The sequence below is a fragment of the Zingiber officinale genome, chromosome 1A (assembly GCF_018446385.1).
Source record: "Zingiber officinale cultivar Zhangliang chromosome 1A, Zo_v1.1, whole genome shotgun sequence".
In the NCBI taxonomy this organism is placed as follows: Eukaryota; Viridiplantae; Streptophyta; class Magnoliopsida; order Zingiberales; family Zingiberaceae; genus Zingiber; species Zingiber officinale.
In genome coordinates, this window is record NC_055987.1 from 120,670,954 (window position 1) to 120,692,357 (window position 21,404).

The following is a 21,404-nucleotide window of genomic DNA, read 5'->3' on the forward strand; positions in this document are numbered from 1 at the left end:
TAGAAGAGATGTACTTGAGTCATCTTGAAGCTTTGGGTGAGACCTCCTTTTATTAAGTGTTGAAGGTGTCTTCCATAGTACTAGAGGCACCTTCAACCTGCCAACTCTTATCATGAACAACTCACCTCTCATTGTTGATGAAATCTAATTTTATCTGACTGAAGGCGTCTTCCATCGCCTAGCTTAAGGCGCCTTCCTTAGCATGGAAGGCACCTCGGGTACTAGTCATATAAAATACAGTACCCAAATAATAATTAAATTATAAGATTATTTGAGAAAATAATCTTATAGTAATTTTTATAGATTTTTAGAAATTTTTCTAGATTTAATCTGAGTTCGGAGGAGATATTTTAAGAAGTAGATTTATTAGGTTTAAAGAAAGCTGGTTTGGAATACCATTTAAGTTGGGAGTTGATTGAGTTGATTAAACCTTAATTAATGTAGGTTACATAATTAACCTAAGTATAAATGAATGAAACCTAAGTTCATTCCCTTTATTTCCTCCTCACTCCGCCTGATCTCCCTACTCTCCCGACTCTCTTCTTCATCACCCGATGCCACCACCGATGTCGCGCCACCCGTTGTCGTCGCCGGTGAAGTCCCAATGTCGCAGCTACCTCGTGAGCGCCTTCCTCTTCCCTGACTTGTCGCCGACGCCAAACGCTGGCTAGCGACGTGCCCTAATGTCGACACAGATTCTTCATCTTTAACCTCGAGTGGTGCCCGAGCCCTAACCTCATGGTCTCCTCCAGATCCACCACTACTGATAGCCGAGCAACGTCGCCGCCCTCTTCCTCACGCACCTCTGCCCTTTCGATTGCCGATCCACCATTGTCGGCACAAATCCTGCACCTTCTACGAGTCGTCTGTTGATCTCTCCATCCACGAGCAGGGAGTTGTCGATTCATAGTCACACCCTTCTTCTCAATTGCATTGCCTGTGTCGACCCATCATCACCACTACCCACCTTGTCAATACTATGACCCTCGGTCAGGAGAGAGAGCGCCATCACTCATCTTCAACCTAATCTAGCCGTTGGTCGCCAGCTCTCTCCTCTGCCCTGACTCGACACCACAATAGCCATCAGCGGGCCTTCCTCTTTCCGATTCATCACTGCTATCTTCTCTCGCTACTGTGCCCTAGAGCCCCATCCGTGCTCTGTCCAGATTCAGAAGGGAGGATGATCGATAGAGACACCATCTCCTCATCAAATCCGAAGAGGAGAGCTAAAATTTCACCACAACATCAATTGGATTTCGTCCTACAGGAATTTCAAATTCTGATTTGTAGTAAGTTGTTAGTTTAAATGTTGTGGATTAAGAATTAGAGTTTAATGCTTAGCTGTGGATGTGTTGATTATGTTTTAGGATTTGTTTAGAGATCCGCGGCTGCACTATAGCTCCGACCATGAATCCCCAGCAGCAAGCTTCTTTGGCTGGGTCAACATCGAAGTCTTTAGATTTGGGTAGGTTTGGTTCATTCATTTTTCTATCATGGTTAGTAGTTGATTTGGGAAGATCTTGGATTGAATGATTGGTTAATTAATTATAGAAATTGATTAAGTTGTATTGGATTTATTAATGGATTGTAGATTATGATTGGAAATATTAAAGGATTCATGGATGAAAGTAATTGAAGTTATCATTAATTAAGGATAATTAATGATCACGTTGATTATGGTTTCCTAATTGGATTTGGATTTAGTTTAGATAGTTAATACATGATGAGATTTAGCCAAACCGTACATCTTATTACAGGACTCTGATTAGAGACGAGCGTCTCGACATGGGAGTTAGTTGATACGAGCTACGATAAAGGTGGGCCCTTCTTACCTTGATTCTTTAGTACTTTGACCTTAGTGTATGAGTTATATATTCAGATAGTTATTGTATTTACCTTGACTCCACTAGTATTTTTCTTGTGCTTGATGCCTATCCACTCGATGTTTGAGATACTCGTTTCCATATCTATATAGTCTCATGCTACCATCTATAATATTTAGCAGATACTAGATATCATGTTTACTTGCTTTGATTGTTGTTTATTCATGTATCTTATCGAGTATGCGGGTTTCATGTAGCATACCTAATTTCTATTTATTAATATATGTTGACTACATATCATTGCATGCATACTGACAACCATTGTCTCCCTTGTTGTGTGAGAGAGTCGTCAGTCAATTTTAGCGTTGCACACTCGGCCACTCATGGGTAGTGATAGCCGGAGGAGATGTTGCTTATCCTGTAGTGCTCCCACTCAATCACTCATGGATAGTGATAGTTGAATATGCGAGCAGCAGGGACCTAGCTACCTATCATATTGTCTTCTTTTGAAAGTTTGTGTCAGAAATGACAGAGAATATCCCATTGACAAATCATCTTTTAGAAGCTTCTAGTCTATCAAGTCACAGAGATTGGAGGGCTCGTTTAAGAAAAGGTGTTAGGGTCACTTTATGGTATGTCCTTTCTTAGGAAAACTTTGGGAAATGTGCTAATGCTTTGAGATGCGTGCATAATGAAATAGTGACATTATAAAAGGGATCTATATCTACCGGCGGAGTTATGCAATGTTTCTTATTTGCACATGTCATTTGCTACAGTTCACTACTTTCTTCTCTAAAATCAAGCACTAACTTGAGCGTTGGAGGACTAACACCAGGGACCCCTTCCCTGGCCCAAAATTAACACTCCTTGTATCGCAGGACAACGCGAAGTCTTCATTGAGTCAGCAGCAGAGTCATGTGTCTAGCTCACTGCCTTCACCGATTTCCGACAAGATCATATTTGGTGTCATTTGTAGGAATCTCACCTGCATCCGAGACGTGAAGATGGAAGACACTGGTCGGCTCACCATAGTGACGTTAACCCCAGAAGAGTTGGAGATGCTGATAAATGCTCGAGTTGTAAAGACGGTGCAACAACAACAAGAAATAACAGTCGAGTGCTGAAAGTTGAACAACCTAGCTATGTCCGCTACTGACCAATATGCTGAACATGGGACTCAAGTGGAGGGTCACATCGAGCGGCAACTAAACCACCTGTAACATCCACAAAATTATAAGATAAGTATATGGGTGTTATTTGCTTTAGAACATAAAAGAAGAAGAATCGAAGAAAAAAAAATAAGAGAAATAAAAAGAAGAGGTGAAGGTTTGAACCTTGAACCTCTCACCAAGGATAGAAATAAAATTGTGTATGTTAACCACTAAGATAATGAATAATATGTGAAAGGGAAATGATAGAAATGGTAGTTAAAAGTAAAGATATAATTTAGTAAGGGAACAAGGGAAAAACCAATGAGCTTTCTTCCTCTTGTTTACCTCTTGGTTAAGAAAAAGAGAAGCAAAAGACAAGTTGTCTTTCTCCCTTTTTCCTCTCTATTTTCGTGGAGATTAAAGAGGATAGTGAAGAGAAGAGTTAAGGGGAAGGAATGAGGACATCTTTTCATTAAAAAAAAATACATGTATGCATTAAGGAGGAAGGGAAGCAAAGTTCATCTTTGTAACTTCCACTCACTTAGCATAAAAAGGAAAGGAACTAAAGGATTTCATTTTTTTCCCTTCTCCCTCACCCTTTGCTGAGACTAGCATCCTCCTCCCTCATCTCCACAAGCCAAGTTTAGGTTTCTCCCTAAGAGAAAACTAAATTACAAGAAGGAGCCTTCAAGGTGTACCTTTCCAAGCAAGAGAAATCGAAAGGAGTGCTAGAAGAAGAAGCTCCCTACTTCCTCTTCACCAAGGGTACCATTTCTTAAGGATTAACAAGTGAACATTAGGTAAGCTTCCCCTCACCTGTGGTACAATGGTTTGTATGGTTTTTCATGGAGATAGATCGCTTAAAAAACTTAAGATGTTGTTTAAGAAAATTCAGTCAAAAACAAGAAGAAAAGTTTAAGAAAGTTGTGATTAGATATGCTTTCTATTTTTCTTGTGACATGTATTTTATGTAAGAAGTTAATCTATGGTTTCCATGCTAGAATAATTAATTAAAAAATTAGTTTCATGATTTACATGTTTCGGCCAAGCATGAACAAGAAGACTAGGTAAGTTCAAAACTCAAACTAAGCATGTTTCCTTATTCTTTTGGTTATGTACCCTATGATAATGAGGTTGTTAACTTTTCTCTTACTTGTATGTTGTTTGAAACTCTATTTACATGCTCATGAATATTCGGCCAAGAAAGGAGTAAAGGCCTAGGAGAGTTTTGAAACCTAAGACCAAGCATGCTAAGATTTTTCCTAAGACAAGACATGAAGCTAAAATGTTATGCCATGATTGTATGTTAGTTATGAATCTTATTTCATGCTTATGAGGGTTCGGTTATGATGAGAGTTGAAGTCTAGGAAAGTTGAAACCAAGGCTAAGAGGCTCATGACCTTTTTGATAAAATAATATGAAACTAGTTGATGTTTTATGGTTGCTTGTTATATAGAATTTTGAATACATGTAACTTTCGGCCACATTAGGTTTTAAAGCTAGTATGTGTAGATTTTTAACTAAGTGTACTCATGTTGTTCCTTGTTATGAAGCCATGAAATTTGGGTAGGGTTTCCATGCTCTTATGCCACTAGAAACTTAGTTTCATGCTTGTTAAGTTTCGGCCGCTACAAGTTTAAAAGGGCCTAGAGAAATTTGAATCCAACTTATACATGCTTATGATGCCCTTGAGATATATGCTATGAAATGTGGTTGTGTTTCCCATGCTCTCATGTCACTAAAAATCTAGCTCCATGATTTACATGTTTCGGCCACTACAAGTTTAAAGGGCCTAGAGAAATTTGAATCCAACTTATACATGCTTATGATGCCCTTGAGATATATGCTATGAAATGTAGTTGTAGTTCCCATGCTCTCATGTCACTAAAAATCTAGTTCCATGATTTACATGTTTCGGCCACTACAAGTTTAAAGGCTTAGAGAGATTAGAACCCAACTTATATATGTTTATGATGTTCTTGTGATGTATGCTATGGAATGTAGTTGTGGTTTCATACTCTTATGCCACTAAAAATCTAATTCCATGATTGTTAGGTTCGGCCACCTTGAGTTAATGGGTCTAGGAAGTTTGAAATTTGAAACAAACATGCTTATGTTGTTCCTCATGAAAATGTATAACATGTTGGCTTAAGGTTCAACACCTCTATGCTACTTGTAACCTAGGATGAGATAAGCTAGGGTTCGGCCATGATATGATTAGGAGCTTAGGGAACTTAGAACCCAAACTAAATGTGCTTAAGTAGTTCCCTATGAAATATAATATGATATGGGTATAGGGTATATATGTTTACATGTTGCTTAGAACTTGATTCCTCTTCATGAAAGGTTTCGGCCATGAAATAATTGGAAACCTAGGAGGGCTTTAAAATGTAGGTTAACATGCTTATGATCTTTCTTATGTTAGTATGTGAAGATATCATGAGAATTTTTATGTTTGTATGTTGTCTAGAGATCATGTGGACCTTTCATGACTTTCAGCCATATGGGTTTAGTGACTAGATATACCTCACATGCTATGAAGAGATGATATTTAATGATTCCATGAATGGTTATGTCTTTTTAGGATATGTGTTATGTTCTTTCATGTATGCTTATGACCCATGTATGTACTATGTGCTCAAACATGCTTACTTTATGACATGATAAAATGATACATTCGTTATGCAAGCCTATGATTCATGCATGTGTTGTGTGCCCAAATATGCATGCTTTAAGATAAGTGATATGTTCATGATGTATGTTATGATTCATGCATGTGCTGTGTGCCCAAATATGCATGTTTTATGATACGTTAAGAAATATGATATGCATGAAATGATAAGAACTATGATATGTAAGTTAAGTCATGCTACTTACTTTATGTATGGCTTGTACCAAGGGTGGGCTCCATAAGCGCCCCGGGGTCGATGGACTAAGAAACGGGCCTCGTTAGGGATGGGCTCCTAAGTGCCCCTAGGTCGATGGACTAAGAAACGGGCCTAGTATGTATGCCTTGTAGGGTTCAAGACTTGCTACCTTGGACCTACATAGGACGCGCGCAATTATGTATGTGGTACAAGCCGGAGCCCTAATCATGTTGAGATTATGTTTAAGTATGTATTGTATAAGTTTTCAAAAGACATGTTGCATATGTTGCATGATATATGTTTAGGAATTTATCATGCTTATACTTTATGATTATGCCATGATACTTTATGTTATGTTATGATATGCCATGATATGCTATTGACATGATACATTTGTCTTTATGCCTTATGACTTATGTTTTTAATATGCTTTACGGTTTTCGTGAGTAGAAAAGGAACTTACTGAGCCATGAGTGCTCATAGCTTACTTTCTTATACTACAGATAAAGGCAAGGAATGGATGTACTAGGGGAGCAGCAGGAGGGCTTGAAGGATGTGTGCGGTAGTGGACTGGCTAAAAGAAATGACCTGCTTTCATTTAATAAGAAATTTGCCATGTTGATGTTTTTACTTTATGACTCCATGACTTTAAGTATGTGTTTGGTATTAAGACCCAAAATTTATGATAAGCATGCTATGTGGACCTTTTATGTCTATTGTGACTTTTAAGTAAGAAAAAGGTTTTTAAATTCTCTAAGTAAGACTTCCGCTGTGTTAAGTATGCAAGAGTCGTCAAGTAACCCCCGTCGCCTTAGCGGGAGGGGCGGGGCGGGGCGTTACACCACCAGCCAACGGACGCCTTCCACTAGGCACCCGTCCCGACGACTAACTTACCGCTAGTGCCCAATGCGTCAAACCCATACCACAGAGCATTATTCAAAATGTCTTCAGAAGAGCATGGCTAGGCGAAAAGAACACAAAGATCGTCCTCCGAGGACGCACATGCTCGGGACGCCCGTAAGGGCAAAGCACCCCAAAATGACGATTCTCCCAAGCGGGTAAATCTATAGTTTTCCCAAGAAATTCTAGATGACTAGCTTTCGGCTCACTTTCGACCTTTGTCGATCAGAGAGTATGGAGGATCGACTGAGCCCGAAGATCACCTACTCAAATTTGACAACATCAGCACACTCCACCAATATACTGATGGAGTCAAATGTCGAGTGTTTCTCACTTCATTGTTTGGCTCGGTGCAGAGATGGTTTAAAAGACTGTCGATTGGATCCATTTGCAGCTTCAAGAATTTTCAAGTAGTGTTCCTCCAACATTTCTCCAACAGTTGTTGCTATCAGAAGACAACTATAAATTTATTCTCACTCAAGTACCCATAAAGACATTACGGGCCTTCATCAAAAGATTCGACCAAATGGCTATGGACGTCCATTCAACCACTCAGGAAATTCTAGTAAGTGTATTTTCACAAGGACTTACAGATAATGATTTCTTCTGATCCCTTATCAGGAAGCCTCCTAGGGACTTTGATCGCCTACTCAGATGGGCTATAAAATATATCAATGTGGAGGAAGCTCAGCTAGCTCGGAAGAAAGAAGTGATTCCTAAGCCTGCTGTCTTCACGAGCGTCAAGTGGCTCACAATAATGCGCCCCCAAAAGGGCCCTAAGCAGGCCCTCAATAGCAACATCAGAAGTCTCGACCGCATGCAACCTAGCATGTGGAAGTTGACGGATGAGATCCATCGAGCCCCGACCATGGATCCCAATATTCTACTCCTACCACCGCTCGGTGTCTCACAACACAAAGGACTGCAAAATTATGTGCTTGCTACCTTAGCTTCTCCAACTTGATGGCTTGATCATGATTTTTGTCCTTCTCCACAGTCAAGGCTCGCTCTAGGGGTGAGTATTCGGTTAAAACCGAACTGAACCGATTTTTTTCGAACAAACTGAATCAAACCGATTTTTGATAAAAATAGAACCGAATTAAATTGAATTTTCAATAAAATCAAACCCAACAAACCGATTTTTTTTAAAAAAAAAAATTGGTTTGACTTAATAAAAATTTGGTTCGATCTAAAATTTATAGTCTAAAAAAACCGATTTGATTCAAAAATTCGGTCTATTCGGTTTAACCGAATAAAAAATTTAAAATAGAACCCAAATCGAATTAACCAAATTAACTAATTTTTTGGAAAAAAAAATGAATTTCTGAATAAATCGAACTGAATTTTTAAATTCAATCGGTTATTCGGTTTAACCGAACTTTTGCTCACCCCTAACCCGCTCAGACCCAATGAGCTGCTCAGATTGCTTCTCCAAGTCCTCCTTTAATTGAGTCACCTCTGTAGTTAAGCATTCGATCAAGGAGTGGGAAACGCCTGCATCCCCGACCGGGGTTTGCGCCTGCTTGAGCTCATGGTCTAACTGGGCCAGCATTTGGCAAATAGCCAGGTCGTCCACCCAAAACTAGTATATAAAGAAATTGATTAGGTCGAGCTGAGCAAAAAATATAATTGTTTAAAAATTACACGAACTTACTCCTATGGAATTTTGGTTGAACCGATCAGCCAACTCATTAGGGGGAATGTCTTCGCCCTATCTCTGGCTTCCGTCCAAGTCTGGGCCAAAGGACCCTAAATCCTTATCTTGTACTCAGGGGTGCGTGGCTCCTCTGGAATGGGATAACGCCACTCATTGGTTGGCAATCTAAGGATGGTCGTTATATGCCTGTGCGAACTGGAGCTAATTGGCTCTAAGCTGTCCTTGCCCTTTGATTTTGACACTGGAGTGGAGTGAATGGCGGAGAAAGGGGTCGCTGGGCCGACCGGCATAGGTAGCATATAAGAAAGGGGTTGGATGATGATGGCACTGAATGGCAGCTATGATAGAGAGGGTGTTCGATCAGAGGATGGGGGAGTTAGTCCACCTATGGCTCTCTCAGGGGCGACAAAAGTGGAGCTTTCTCCCCGTTCGAAAGGTGGTCACTGTGTAGACGCGGCGGTAGAAGTTGTCGAGCCGGCAGCAGCTTCCATTCGGAGCCTCTTGCGGCGTTGTCGCTGAACCAATGGCTCAGCAGAAGTAGTCGACTTCGAGGCACCGCTACGAGCGCCAAGAAAGGCCGCTCGGGAGGTAGCTCCCCAATGTTGGCAGCGGTGTCACTCCCGGCTACTCTGCTCACTTCTTCTTCTCCAGCCGATGCTTCTGAAGTCCTGACCAGCAAATGCCCATGGCTCTCTAGCTTGGCAACTCCATAAGCTTCTAGCTCCCCATCAGTTAACTTAGTGGAATCGTTGAGTAGAGCCCTAAACATCATTTTAGGTGCAAAAAAGAAAAAAAAAATCAATTAGATCCAAAAACAAGAGAAGGAAAGGCTACTCACCAAAAGTGTAGGTCAGCTAGACGCAGACATGACTTAACTCGAACATATACAAAACACCCTCCAACAACAGTTTGTGTATGTGATATTTCAGGCTGGCTAGTTGCGCCGCGGCTTGGAGGTAGGTTAGCTCCCACTTGTATTTTCCCAGCTCGGGGGAATTGGATAGCTGCCTTTGCCAGCTGGTCGAGAACTGGAAGTTGGACATAGAAGTAATGAGACTTCCAACCCTTATTGAAAGAGAGCATCTTATCAAAATACACGGTGCCAACCCGAACTTGGAAGAGGAAGACGCCCGATTTAGATTGTTTAGTGTAATAAAAATAATGAAAATGTGAAGATTAAGGGGAATCCTATACCGATGGAACAATACTACCACTCCGCACAGTAACCTAAAAGAGTTAGGCACCAGTTGCTGTAACGGAATATGAAAGCATCTACAGATTTCGGCAAAAAAAGGATGGACTAGGAAACGGAGGCCGGCATAGAACTAGTCTGAAAAAAGTTAGAAACCCTTCAAGAGGGGTGTGGGGACGATCGTAGTTAGACGGAATGGCAAGTTTATGATCAGGAGGGATGTGGTAGATCATGGTTATTTAATCCACTTCATCGCCATTAAAATCTGACGAAGTGGAGGTGTACCACAATCCGGGGACAACCGGAGGGGGAGAAGGAGAGCGGGCCATATGGAGAAAGATGAAGATCGAAGATTGAAAGTGGAATGGAAAAGAACTTACTGGACATGAATCGTCGGCGACGAGAAATAGAAAGCAAAGGAGCAGACGAAATTGAAGATGAAGGCAACACAGTGCGAGGAGAAACGAAGGCCTTAAAAACCCTGTTGTCAGTTTTTTAGAGTCGTCCTATCAAAAGTTTAGTAAAATGAAACTTGATCTGGGCCATCAAAATTTGAAAAATAGCCGTCACATCGAATCCCAAAAGTCACCTATCACATCAAACATTTAGCTGCATGAAAGTGTGACACGTGTCAATCAATCACATGTGGCATTAATGAGGAATGTAAACGATCAGCAGACGCATGATAAAAAGTCATGTTCGGCATGCTTTGCATTAATGGCAAAGGATTTGAGTGATTTCTAAAAAATAGGATGACATCAACAGTAATTAAAAGACACTATGAATATGGGAGGCCACTCGGGAAAAAGATGGGAAAAGATATAACAACCAGCCAAGTGTAGCCAACATTTGATCCGAGCGGCGTGATCCTCGAAGTCGCCCGATCGGGAAGAAAAGAGTTCCATTAGGATCTGTAAATAAGGGTCGTGATCATTTAAACCGAGTGGCAGCCCAGATAGCAAAGTGATCGGTCGGAAAGGAGAGTTGTAAAAAATACTAAGTGTCCTGTCAATCGGACTTGTAGCCTCCTTCGACTAGACTTGAGGGGAAGATTTATGATACGGTGATAAAGATGGACCATCTGAAAAGCGGATAAAAGTAGTGAGGACCGGTTGACATAGAGGTCAAAGTTAAACGATCAAAGTTGCAAAGTCATATAGACCTCGAGACTGCTGACCAAGCAAGGTTGGCCAAGTGGGCTTGCAACGCTGGTCAGACGAGAAGGGACGACTAGACCATCCGAACGACCGTCCTCTGCAACTTGCAGATGAGGTTTGGAACTAAGTCCTAATTTACCCAGCCCACCATCCTTATCAATCGGACCTAAGGGTCAATCATACATAGCGCAATTCTCTGACAACACGAAGGTTGAGTGAAGAACAGGTCGATAGTTGCATTCTATATGGCCGAGCTGGCGATATATCGGTCGAGCGGCTACCTGTCGACCTACAACGGGACCCAGCTACCTGTCATATCATACTCTTTTGAAAGTTTGTGCCAGAAAGACCAAAGAATATCCCGTTGACAAATCGCCCTTTAGAAACTTTCAGCATGTTAAGTCACAGAAATTGGAGGGCTCGTTTAAGGAAAGATGTTAGAGATAGTTTATAGCCTACCTTTTCTTAGGAAAGCTTTGGGAAACATGCTAATTCTTTGAGATGCGTGCATAATACAATAGTGACACTATAAAAGGAGGTTTCCATTTACAGACAGAGGTATGCGATGCTTGTTATTTGCACACGTCATTTGCTACAGTTCACTACTTTCTTCTCTAAAACTGAGCACTGACTTGAGCGTCGAAGAGTCAACGTTGAGGACCCTTTCTCTGACCAGACACTAATGCTCCTTATATCGCAGGACAATACAAAGTCTTCATTGTGTCAGTAGCAGAGCCACGTGTCTAGCTCACCGCCTTTACTGATTTCAGATAGATTCATAGGCAATGGGATAGCTCAATTCAATAAAAATATAGTGATTTGATATTTTCATATCACGATAAGACACGTGATTAATTAGAAAGATTATTAAGAGAGAAGTTAGGGAGATATTATAAAAGGGTCCTATCCCCAAAAGTAAAGATACATTTTATTATGTGTGCATTTTGTATTCATTTTTTCCACTGTTCTTCTTCCAATTTTCCTCTACTTCATTAATTTGAACGTGGGTCTACTTATTGACACTCCTTTTCTCCTCCTCTGTGTTAGCTTGTAGGTGTTCTTGCTCTGACGATGTTTTTTCAATCAACTTTAAAGTCAACTGCATTCTAATTTTCTCAATTTCAAATCGAATATATATAAACATAATTTAAAAAAAATGAAAGTTAAATGAGTAAGAGATGATGAGAGAAGGGTTGAAAGAGCGAGGAGTGAACGTGGGTTATTTGGATAAGGGGTGAGAGGTGAGTTTGAGTATTTAGAAATTTTATTTTTAAAATTTTCAGAGTTAATATGATAATATTATACAAAAGTTGATTAAAAAATACAAAAAGTAATTAATCCTTTTATTTAAAATAAAAGAGTGTTTTGTTTTTTTTATTATTCAAATCATTTTTTTCTTGACTTCGTCCGATTAATTTTGGAGTTAGATTTTTTTTAGTTATCGGATAAATTAGAAGTACAATTTATGCGTCCTACTTTTATGCATAGATTATTATTTTAAAAAATATTTTATGATCATATCTGTGGATCCTCTTATTATTCAAATTATTATTTTATAAGAAAATCATTTTTTTTATTGGCATTGGAGTATCATCAACCCTATAGCTACAAGTTTTACTATAAGTCCAATTAATTAGCTTAATTAAAAAATAACCAGTTGATTCGTATTTAACCACACCATTAATATCACTAAAATATTATAAATATTATTAAATAAAAAAAATCATTGAAAAATTAAAATTAAATTAAAAATTATGATTTTTTTTTAAAATAAATATCAGTGAAACCCTTCAGTTCGGTCCGACGATTACAGATGAACCCATTAAACTCCCCTTATATTAGGAGTATCATCAACCCTACAGCTACAAGTTTAACTATAAGTCCAATTAATTAGCTTAATTAAAAAATAACGAGTTGATTTGTATTTAATCATACCATTAATATCACCAAAATATTATAAATATCATTAAATAAAAAAAAAATCATTGAAAAATTTAAGATGAAATTAAAATTTTTGATTTTTTTTAAAATAAATATCAGTGAAACCCTTCAGTTCGGTCTAACGATTACATATGAACCCATTAAACTGGGTCAATAGATAATCAACCGGTTAACCCGTTCCCATTTCTAGTTAGGTCCGATTTGGATCCAGTCCACGGTGACTCGGTCAGTTCTATTTGTAGCTCCTTTCTTCAGTGGAAGATACCACGCTTTAGCTTAGTGATCTAAAGTTAGCTTAGTGATCTAAAGGATGAACAGAATAAAGAGAAAAAAAGGGCGAAAAAAAAAGAATCTACCAAACTTGAGAATCGGTAAGTATAAATTCATATCCGGACTAGCTATGATTTTCTTTCCTCTTCTAATTAGTTTTAAAAAGGTAGATCCGTTAATATCAACTATTATGTTAAAAATATCATGCGCCCACCGTCTGTGCTATTCTCGGGAAGCTTCTAATTAGTTTTAAAAAGGTAGATCCGCTATTTTAGTGGTCCCCTTAGTGTCGGCCCCATGAAAATAGAGGGAGGTTCATACAGATACACAGGCCAATAGGCAGCTTCTAATTAGTTTTAAGATTTCAGCAAAGGTTGTTCTTGGCGTGCTGCAGTCAAAAATGGAAAAGGTATTGGATTCGAAGCGCGCGCAGTGAGCATGGCACAATCTCAAAAGCATTATGCAATCCTATAAATGGAGTCGGCAAACATGTACACCTTCAAGCATCAAGCGATTTGAAAGAAAGAAAGAGCGAGAGCGAGAAGAAGAATGGCGGCGGCGGATCTGAAGCGCATCCTGTCGCAGGTGCTGCCGTCGCCTTCGTTGAAGGCGCAGGCAGGTCTGCTGAGAGTCCAAAACCATCTGGAGATGATCGAAGGCAGCCTGTGGAAGATCAACTCCATGTACATGCACGGCCTGATGACGGCGATCACTAAGCCCGACGTCGAGCAATGGACCAACGACGTCAAAGAGGCCGTATTGGACGTCGATCAACTGCTCGGCAGAATTCTCCGCTGCCAATTACCAAAGGAGGCGGCGGCGAAATCGCCGTCAGTTTGCGGTGATATTCTGCTGTGGCTGACGGAGACGGCGGAGAAATCGCCGTCTGTTCGCGGTGATATTCTGCTGGGGCTGACGGAGACGGCTAGCAAGTTGAATCATCTAGCTTTCGGGGGGGCCTCCTCATTGGGCCTCCGAGCGGAGATGATGGATTCCATTGACGCCGACCATGAAGATTTCTCCACCGTCCTGAATAACGAGGTGCAGGGATTAGAAGATACAACAAATAAAATCGTAAAAGAGCTTCAGAGTCAGCAGCAGTACGAGGAAATCCCCACCATCTTCTACATCGTCGGCCATGAAGGAATGGGGAAGACCACCCTTGCTCGCAAGGTCTTCCACCACAACTGGGTGCGCAACTACTTCCAACACCACGTCTGGGTGGACTCGCCCGATTCTTTCTCCTTCGACCCCATGACCGTCGCCCGCTCCTTCGTAGAGGCCGTAACCAAGAAGCCGTGCGGCCACCGGGGTTATCTGCAACAACTGTGGCTCGACGTCAGCAAGAAGCTCAACGTCGGCCGATACTTTCTCGTCCTCGACGACGTCCCCGTCCTGATGAAGGACAGGGACAAGTGGGAGCAGCTGAGGCATGTCTTCCTCCGCCTGGGGTCGCCGGGGAGCAGAGTCGTCGCCGTAACCTCGGTGCATCATTCTGATTTTCCCGAAGGGAATCCTACCTTCAAACAACTACCCCCCGTGTTGGGCTTATCGAGGGATTCATGGACAACTCTCTTGCGGCGGCGTGCATCAGCGTTAATCAGAGATGACGACGAGGGCAAACAGATTCGCAAATCCTCTTCCGCAATCTTGGACAGATTCGCTGGTAGATTGCACGAGAAGAGTAGAGGCAGCCCGTCGCTAGCCAAGGTTTGGGGCTCAGCTCTCCAGTGCACCGAAGTGGGTCGATGGGAAGATCAAATAGAAAAATATCTGCTGCCGAAACCACTGCAGGACGAGCAGCATTTTGGATCGTGGTCGTCCCAGTATCTTATCCCTAAAGATGCACATTTGTACTTGTTCTCCTCGTTGTTTCAGCAGGATCATGAGCATGACTACGAAGACTTGTTCCACGTGATGGCGGCTCAAGGCTTCATCCAAGATTCAAGTAACAAAGCACTGATAATAAGCAATCTGAAGCGCTCGTTGCGCCACTTCGCCACTAAAGACTCGCGCCAACAGAAAAGCCTGACTAACGATCTGATACGCAGCTTGCCCATCCTTGAAGCAACACAACCATCTTCTGAAAGCGAAAAAAAGGTTCTAAGTTATTGGAAGACGAAGGGTTTTCCAAAATCAACGCACCAACCGCAATGCCAGCATTTGTCCGTGCTTATTCATCCGAGTACAGATTTGACGCTGCCAATGACCTTGCCCTCCAAGTTGAGAACTTTGAAGTTGACCATGCTTGTTGCTGAAAATGAAGAGCAGAAGAAGAAGATGGAAGGCCAAAAAATTGAAACGGTGCTAAAAGACGAATTTTCAAACCTCAGACACTTGCGTGTGTTGGATCTACGAGCTACTAAAATGGCGGAAATGCCTGACACTGTAGACGGGTTGGTCAACCTGAGATACCTCAACCTCTCCTGGTCCGACATCGCTACACTCCCTGATTCCTTCTGCAACCTCGGCAGTTTGCAGATCTTGAAGTTGGCTCATTGCCACAAGCTCTCTGAACTACCCCATCGAATCGGCAAGCTCCAGAACTTGCAGGTAATGAAACTACCATTTTGTGAAAACCTCACAAAGCTGCCTAAATCAGTGACGAACCTTATAGATTTGCAAGAGTTAGACCTAGAATGTTGTCGTCAGTTAGTGGAGTTTCCTGATGAGTTTGGCAATCTGAAAAGCTTGAGAAGCCTTAGTCTAGTTGGGTGTTTGTCATTAACTAAAATGCCCAGTGGGATGCGGCAACTGACTGAGCTCAGGCAGTTGTCAGGCTTTGTTGTACTTCAAGAATGTGGAAGTTGCACGGTCACTGAGTTAGGGCCGCTAAAGTATCTAGAAGACTTGCAGTTAAGAGGCCTTGAAGGAGTGCGGAGCACGAATGATGCTGAAGCCATGAAGCTGAAGAACAAAAGATTCACTAGGAATCTGGTGCTGCATTGGAATGGGGATGATGGTGCAAGCTCTGATTCATTGCTGGAAATACTTGAATGCCTCCAACCCAGCACGGCTTTGCGAACATTGGAGATCAATTCTTACTCAGGCAAGGATTTCCCAATGTGGATGAAAGATGGGCAACCATATCACTACACTTTGACAGAGATCAAGCTTGTGAACCTCCGGGATTGTGCTAGTCTGCCCCCACTCGGGCAATTAGCTCGCCTTGAGGTTGTCGAGATAAGTGGGATGGTCAAAGTGCGTAAAGTGGATGATGAATTCTATGGTCTAAATGGCACATTTGCTTCATTGAGAAAGCTCACTTTCTCTGAAATGCCTGAGCTACAGAAATGGGTGAAGGTGACAAGGAAATCCCAACTGTTCCCCAAGCTCACTGAATTGATGATCATTCAGTGCCCCAAACTGGAGCAATTGGAGGTGGAAGTCACAGCCGTCAAGAAGTTGAGGCTGTGGTTGAGCAATGGAACTCTGTTAACATCTAAATCGTGGGATTGGAGCAAGTTCAGCGGTCTTACAGAGTTGGAAATAGTTGGGTGCCCTGGTGTGAAGCATTTGCCAAAAAGCATGAAGATACTCAAACAGATGGTGGACCACTTAACACTCATTGGATTGGGCACGTTGGAGTCTTTGCCAAATTGGCTCAAAAAAGATTGCTGTTTGGACATCTCCAGATGTGGCAAGGTGAAAGAACAAGAGTGCCAGAATGCCTCGGAGGCATTTAGTTCTGCAACTTCGATTGAAAGTAGAGAATGGGATAAAAAGTAAGATACAAGATTGATATAGATTGTTTTATTCAAGAATGATAGATATGTATAGGTTTTCTCTTTTATTCTTCAAGATTGTGTTGTAAAGATGATTTAAGATTGCGTGATACATCTCGTTCAATAAAATGTATTTTGTGTTGTGATTGTAAACCCAATAACGGCCCGTAAGATTTACTAGTGGGCCACTTAATCAAGTTGCTCTTGGTCCTTGACTGGTTTCGTTCCAATAGTCGTGTTGATCCTTGCGACCTCGTTACGGATTCCATGGATCCGTCACCGCAGAACTCTTCCTCCGCCGCCGGTAATGGCGGTCTCTCCACCTCCGCCTCGGCCACACCCAGCCCGGCCCCCAACCCGACTTCAGCCGTCGCCTCCGCCCCAGTGGACGAGGCGAAGCAGAACCTCAATCAGGTTATCAACTCCATCGACAAGACCCTCGGTCTCCTCCACCAGCTCTATGTAACGGTATCCTCCTTCAGCGTTGCCTCGCAACTTCCTCTCCTCCAAAGACTGTAAGGCTTTTGCCCCTTCTCGCCCTCTCTCTTCTTCACTTCCCTTGGCCGCGGAGATGCTAGTGCCTCTTATTCTAGGGTTTTTGAGTGATCTTTTGGCTGCCCCAGGAACGCCTTGGTATCGGAGCTCGATGCGATGCAGAAGATGGCGGACAAGTGTGACGTGCAGATCCCTTTGGAGGTCGTCAAGTCGGTTTCTGATCTCCGTTAATTTGTGCTTCTCTTTTTCTTTCCTGTCCGTATTTGAATAGCTTTAAAAAGATTCACTTTTTCCATGAAGTTTGATAGATGATGGGAAGAATCCAGATGAGTTCACTAAGGATGTGATAAATAGTTGTGTTGCCAAAAACCAGATGACCAAAGGAAAGACTGATGCTTTTAAGGTAAATTGCCATGCTTCCATTGTTCTTAGGATTTATTTGACACAAATATATGCCTATTGCTTAAATCTTTCTTATCTTTTTCTATGTTGTGAAGTTGTGGATCATGTCTTATTTGGCTTATTGATGCAGTGGAGAGCTAAAGTTCCTTTCTAGAGAAAAACTTGTTTCGTTGACATAGATCTGTTGCAATACAATTGAACACTTAAATTGTCACCATAGTTGTTAGAATCACACAAATCATGTTTTCTATCATATGAATTTGGGTAGATTCAGATGTAAAAGAACATTGTGGCAAAAGGCAAATACGTTCGCCCCCAACGCCCCCGCCAACCCGTCCCAGGGCCAACACGGAGGAAGTAAATCACGGGCGGCTACTAGCCTTTGGAATAGTGACTAACGCATAAGGGAGGTATTTACCTTGGCTTTGCCGCAGATGTAAAAGAACATACACCATGAGTTGATAAAGAATCACGATGATCCCACATGATTGGATACAAATCATATTTGATGCAAGTGGGAAAGCCCATCAGAAAATATACCCTAGCCATCAAAATTAACATGCCTATGTACGTTATTTAAAAATTAAATTCTGTTATGTTATAGAAGCAGAGAACAAGGAGGGTGGAATTAGAGTTGTTGATAACACAGAAGAATAAATCTTGTTGCTTGAAGTCCCATAGTCTACTGTGAGTGTGGACTTGACTCTGGTGATTATGAAGAACAAGTCTTGTTGCTCCAAGACCAAAGTTGATGGGTAGAAATACCAGTCTTGTTGTGTTAAGATCAAAGTTGATGGGCATTGTGGAGTTGTCAATCATTGAGAAGAAATCTTCTCAAATTGAAATTGTAGACTTGAAGTCAACAGACTGAGTACAGCTAATGATTATTATCTTGTTTCAGAAGCTATTGATGATGAAATATAACTCATTTTATTCTGATTCTAAATAAAATAAAATAAGATAATTTGAAAAAAAAATTTGATCGAAATGATATATAGACCTACACTTCTTTTTGTTATTATAAATCATGGTCAATATTTCGATTGGTTGTATGCTATTATGCTCTTAAATAAGGCAAATACACTACATATATAGGATGTGAGGAAACATTTTCGTCCTATTTTACATTTTTTAGATGAACCTTACACATTCATGATTTAATGCACTTTATAATTCAAAATTATCCGAAATTATTGATGATATGAACCTTGATTAAGCAATATTTCTCTTAACGAATGTATAATTTTTCACATTAATCCTCATATTTATGTTCATTTAACAGAAGCTTTGTCATGTTTATCTACATATTGAGTAAATAACTTGTTTGCTGACCTTTAATCCTAAGGAGTCAGCCTTTTTTTAGCATGAAAGTCACCTCTAAAATTGGAACATTGATTTCAATCTTACTGCACTGCTTGTCCAATACTGATTTGATAATTTAATTCCCTACTTTTAAAAAAACTGAAAATTTTAATTTTTTTTTTCCACAAAATGAATATTTCAAGATGCATGTATTTACGTTGTATATTGTGCTATTAGTCTCTATTAGTCCTTTCTACACCAATGAACCTTGGAAGGGAGATTTTTTTTTTTAATTCAAAAGTACTTTTGAGAATCCTTTATTTCCTAGAGAATATATATATATATATATATATATATATATATATCTTTGTTCTACATTTGGGTGTTTGCTAGGACAAGCTTCACATAGATTATTGTGCTAAGGAATCAAACAATCTTGTTCTGTCCAGCATTTCTTAACCTGAATGCCATTAATCTTGTTGATCTGTGTACTATGTTTTCTCAACTGAGAGCGTAACTAACTATAATTTCTTAGTTTGGAATAATTTTAATGCCAATAGCTTTTATACATTCCCTGATTAGCCATTTTCCTTGTATTGTTTCATATCATTGCAATGGTTCCTGATCATTACTATGGCAATAGAGTCTTCGAAAGAATCTTCTTGAGGAACTTGATCATGCTTTCCCAGATGAAGTAGACATGTACAGGGAGATCCGCTCTTCTGCTGCCGTAAGTCAAAAGCTCAATTCTTCAGAGTCATCCTTAAATTTTTGCTAAAATCCAACATTTCTTTTGCTATCCAGAACCAATGCTAATTTTATGCTTCTGCTCTGATATCCAACTACTTAATTTGTACAATTGCATGAATAGTAGACAACACTTTCAGTTCATCTTTTTCAGCGAGTTATAGCTAGCCAGACACTGAATCATATAATCATACTGTGTCTGAAATAAATAAGAAGGATGTAAAGCTTCAGAAAATACTGCTCGTCAGCCATGGAGTGCATTAACTTGCAGTGATGAGGTTTGAAAACAAAGAATATTAACAGACAAGTTGGCCAATATTTTATCAAGTGTTCGCTATATGGGTTTTGGAAACACATTTCTTTTGGCAGATTACCATCCAAACTACTTGTGTATATTAGCACTAATCTTTGCATAAAAACTGTAGATCCAAAACATTTCATAGTGACAATTGTTTGGTCTAATTGTTTTTGCTCGGACAAAAAAATAGGGTCAATTTTTACTGATCACATGAGTTCCTTTTTCGAAGGAATCGAGGAGGCCGGCACAGTCCCTGCAAACTTTACAGAATGGAGATGTGAAAATCAAATCAGAGTACTGAGGAAGTTAGATAGTGCTTCGATTCTGTGCAAATAGATTGCAACCTTGTACAAGGTTGTTTACCAGTACTCCATATGTAATTACGAAACTATCATGCTTCCTACCATTATTTAGTTCTTGAGCTTCCTTGCTCATCAAATTTTAAGTCCAACGGAAGTTCTTAATCTACTCTTTGATTGGTCCTCTTGGTTCATGGTGTTTGCCCGTGACTTTTCTTTTTAGGATTTTGTTTGCTCTCAGTTCCCATGTATGAGTCTAGCAAGTTAGGCTTACTTTCTTCCCATATGTTAAGAAAGTTAATTTCATAGCGAAGGCTTCCAATCCAACGTGTGATGACTTCAAATATTAATCATAAAAGAGGTTGAAGCCATGTTGGTTGCAAAATAACAATTTCATAAAACTTTTTCTTAAACTATGTTGGATATATATATATATATAAACCGAAAAAGAACACAAATCTGAGAAGCATAACCAGTGTGACCCAAATGAGATAAATGAGATGAATGAATCAAACCGTAAAACAAAATAGGCACGCTGTACATTTTTTTTAATAATGCAATTAATGTTGGAGACGATCAGTCACAAAAGTTTCTCATCGATAGGAGGGTACATATTGTACATTTGAGTTTTTGCGTCATAAATAATTGAACTCTTCGGCTGTAATATGATCGGGGAGAGATTTCGAATCATTCAGAGAGCTCATTCTATCATTTATATCACACCATAGTCCCGAAGATATAAGCACATTATGCATATAGCAAAAAGTAATTCGCTCATCCTAAATACCTCACACCACCGGTCCCACAACAAGATGAATGGAGTAAATCATGGTACAAGCAACCTTTCTAGGTGGGAGGGATTTTATTCCCAAAGGGATTATTCCTCGGAGATTTGATTTCTACTTTCATAATAGAATCTACCACTCAAGTAATAACTCAGTTATGTCAGTAGGCTAATCATGTTGTACATTGCAGTAAAAAAGGTGATAACACTCATCACAAGGGTCCCTCCAGGACTACCCCACGCGATTTGGAAAGAAGGTAAATCATGAGGGCTTCACCCAGCACAACAACCCTTTACATGGGATGAAGTGATTAGGGAGGCATTGCACATACATTGGGGATCGACTCTGTGACTTATTATAGTAACACCACATATAAATACCAACTGTCCCGAC

General features: G+C 40.4%; 2 protein-coding genes and 1 long non-coding RNA gene across 3 annotated transcripts; all 3 read left to right on the plus strand.

Moving 5' to 3' along the window:
• The first annotated feature begins 509 nt into the window (after positions 1 to 509).
• Positions 510 to 6,399, plus strand: LOC122029497. The gene is made up of 4 exons (XR_006125083.1): positions 510 to 1,289; positions 1,368 to 1,465; positions 1,758 to 1,817; positions 6,345 to 6,399. It is a non-coding gene; the product is annotated as an uncharacterized LOC122029497 (long non-coding RNA).
• A 7,108-nt stretch (positions 6,400 to 13,507) lies between these two features.
• Positions 13,508 to 16,687, plus strand: LOC122002240 (putative disease resistance protein RGA3). Its single transcript, XM_042557347.1, has one exon. It carries the CDS (start codon positions 13,508 to 13,510, stop codon positions 16,685 to 16,687), a length of 3,180 nt encoding a protein of 1,059 aa, XP_042413281.1.
• Positions 16,688 to 16,888: 201 nt separating this feature from the next.
• LOC122029501 (mediator of RNA polymerase II transcription subunit 10b-like) lies at positions 16,889 to 20,391 on the plus strand. Its single transcript, XM_042588511.1, has 5 exons — positions 16,889 to 17,198; positions 17,307 to 17,387; positions 17,479 to 17,581; positions 19,526 to 19,612; positions 20,157 to 20,391. The coding sequence occupies exons 1-5, from the start codon at positions 16,951 to 16,953 to the stop codon at positions 20,226 to 20,228; spliced, it is 591 nt and encodes a 196-aa protein (XP_042444445.1). The 5' UTR covers positions 16,889 to 16,950; the 3' UTR covers positions 20,229 to 20,391.
• The last annotated feature ends 1,013 nt before the right edge of the window (positions 20,392 to 21,404 follow it).

Excerpts from the sequence above, each read along its gene's own strand:
- LOC122002240 (XM_042557347.1), top strand. The coding sequence starts at position 13,508 with ATGGCGGCGGCGGATCTGAAGCGCATCCTGTCGCAGGTGCTGCCGTCG.
- LOC122029501 (XM_042588511.1), top strand. The coding sequence starts at position 16,951 with ATGGATCCGTCACCGCAGAACTCTTCCTCCGCCGCCGGTAATGGCGGT. Across the intron at positions 17,199-17,306 it reads CTTCCTCTCCTCCAAAGACT|GAACGCCTTGGTATCGGAGC; the intron begins GTAAGGCTTTTG and ends TGGCTGCCCCAG. Across the intron at positions 17,582-19,525 it reads GAAAGACTGATGCTTTTAAG|AGTCTTCGAAAGAATCTTCT; the intron begins GTAAATTGCCAT and ends CTATGGCAATAG.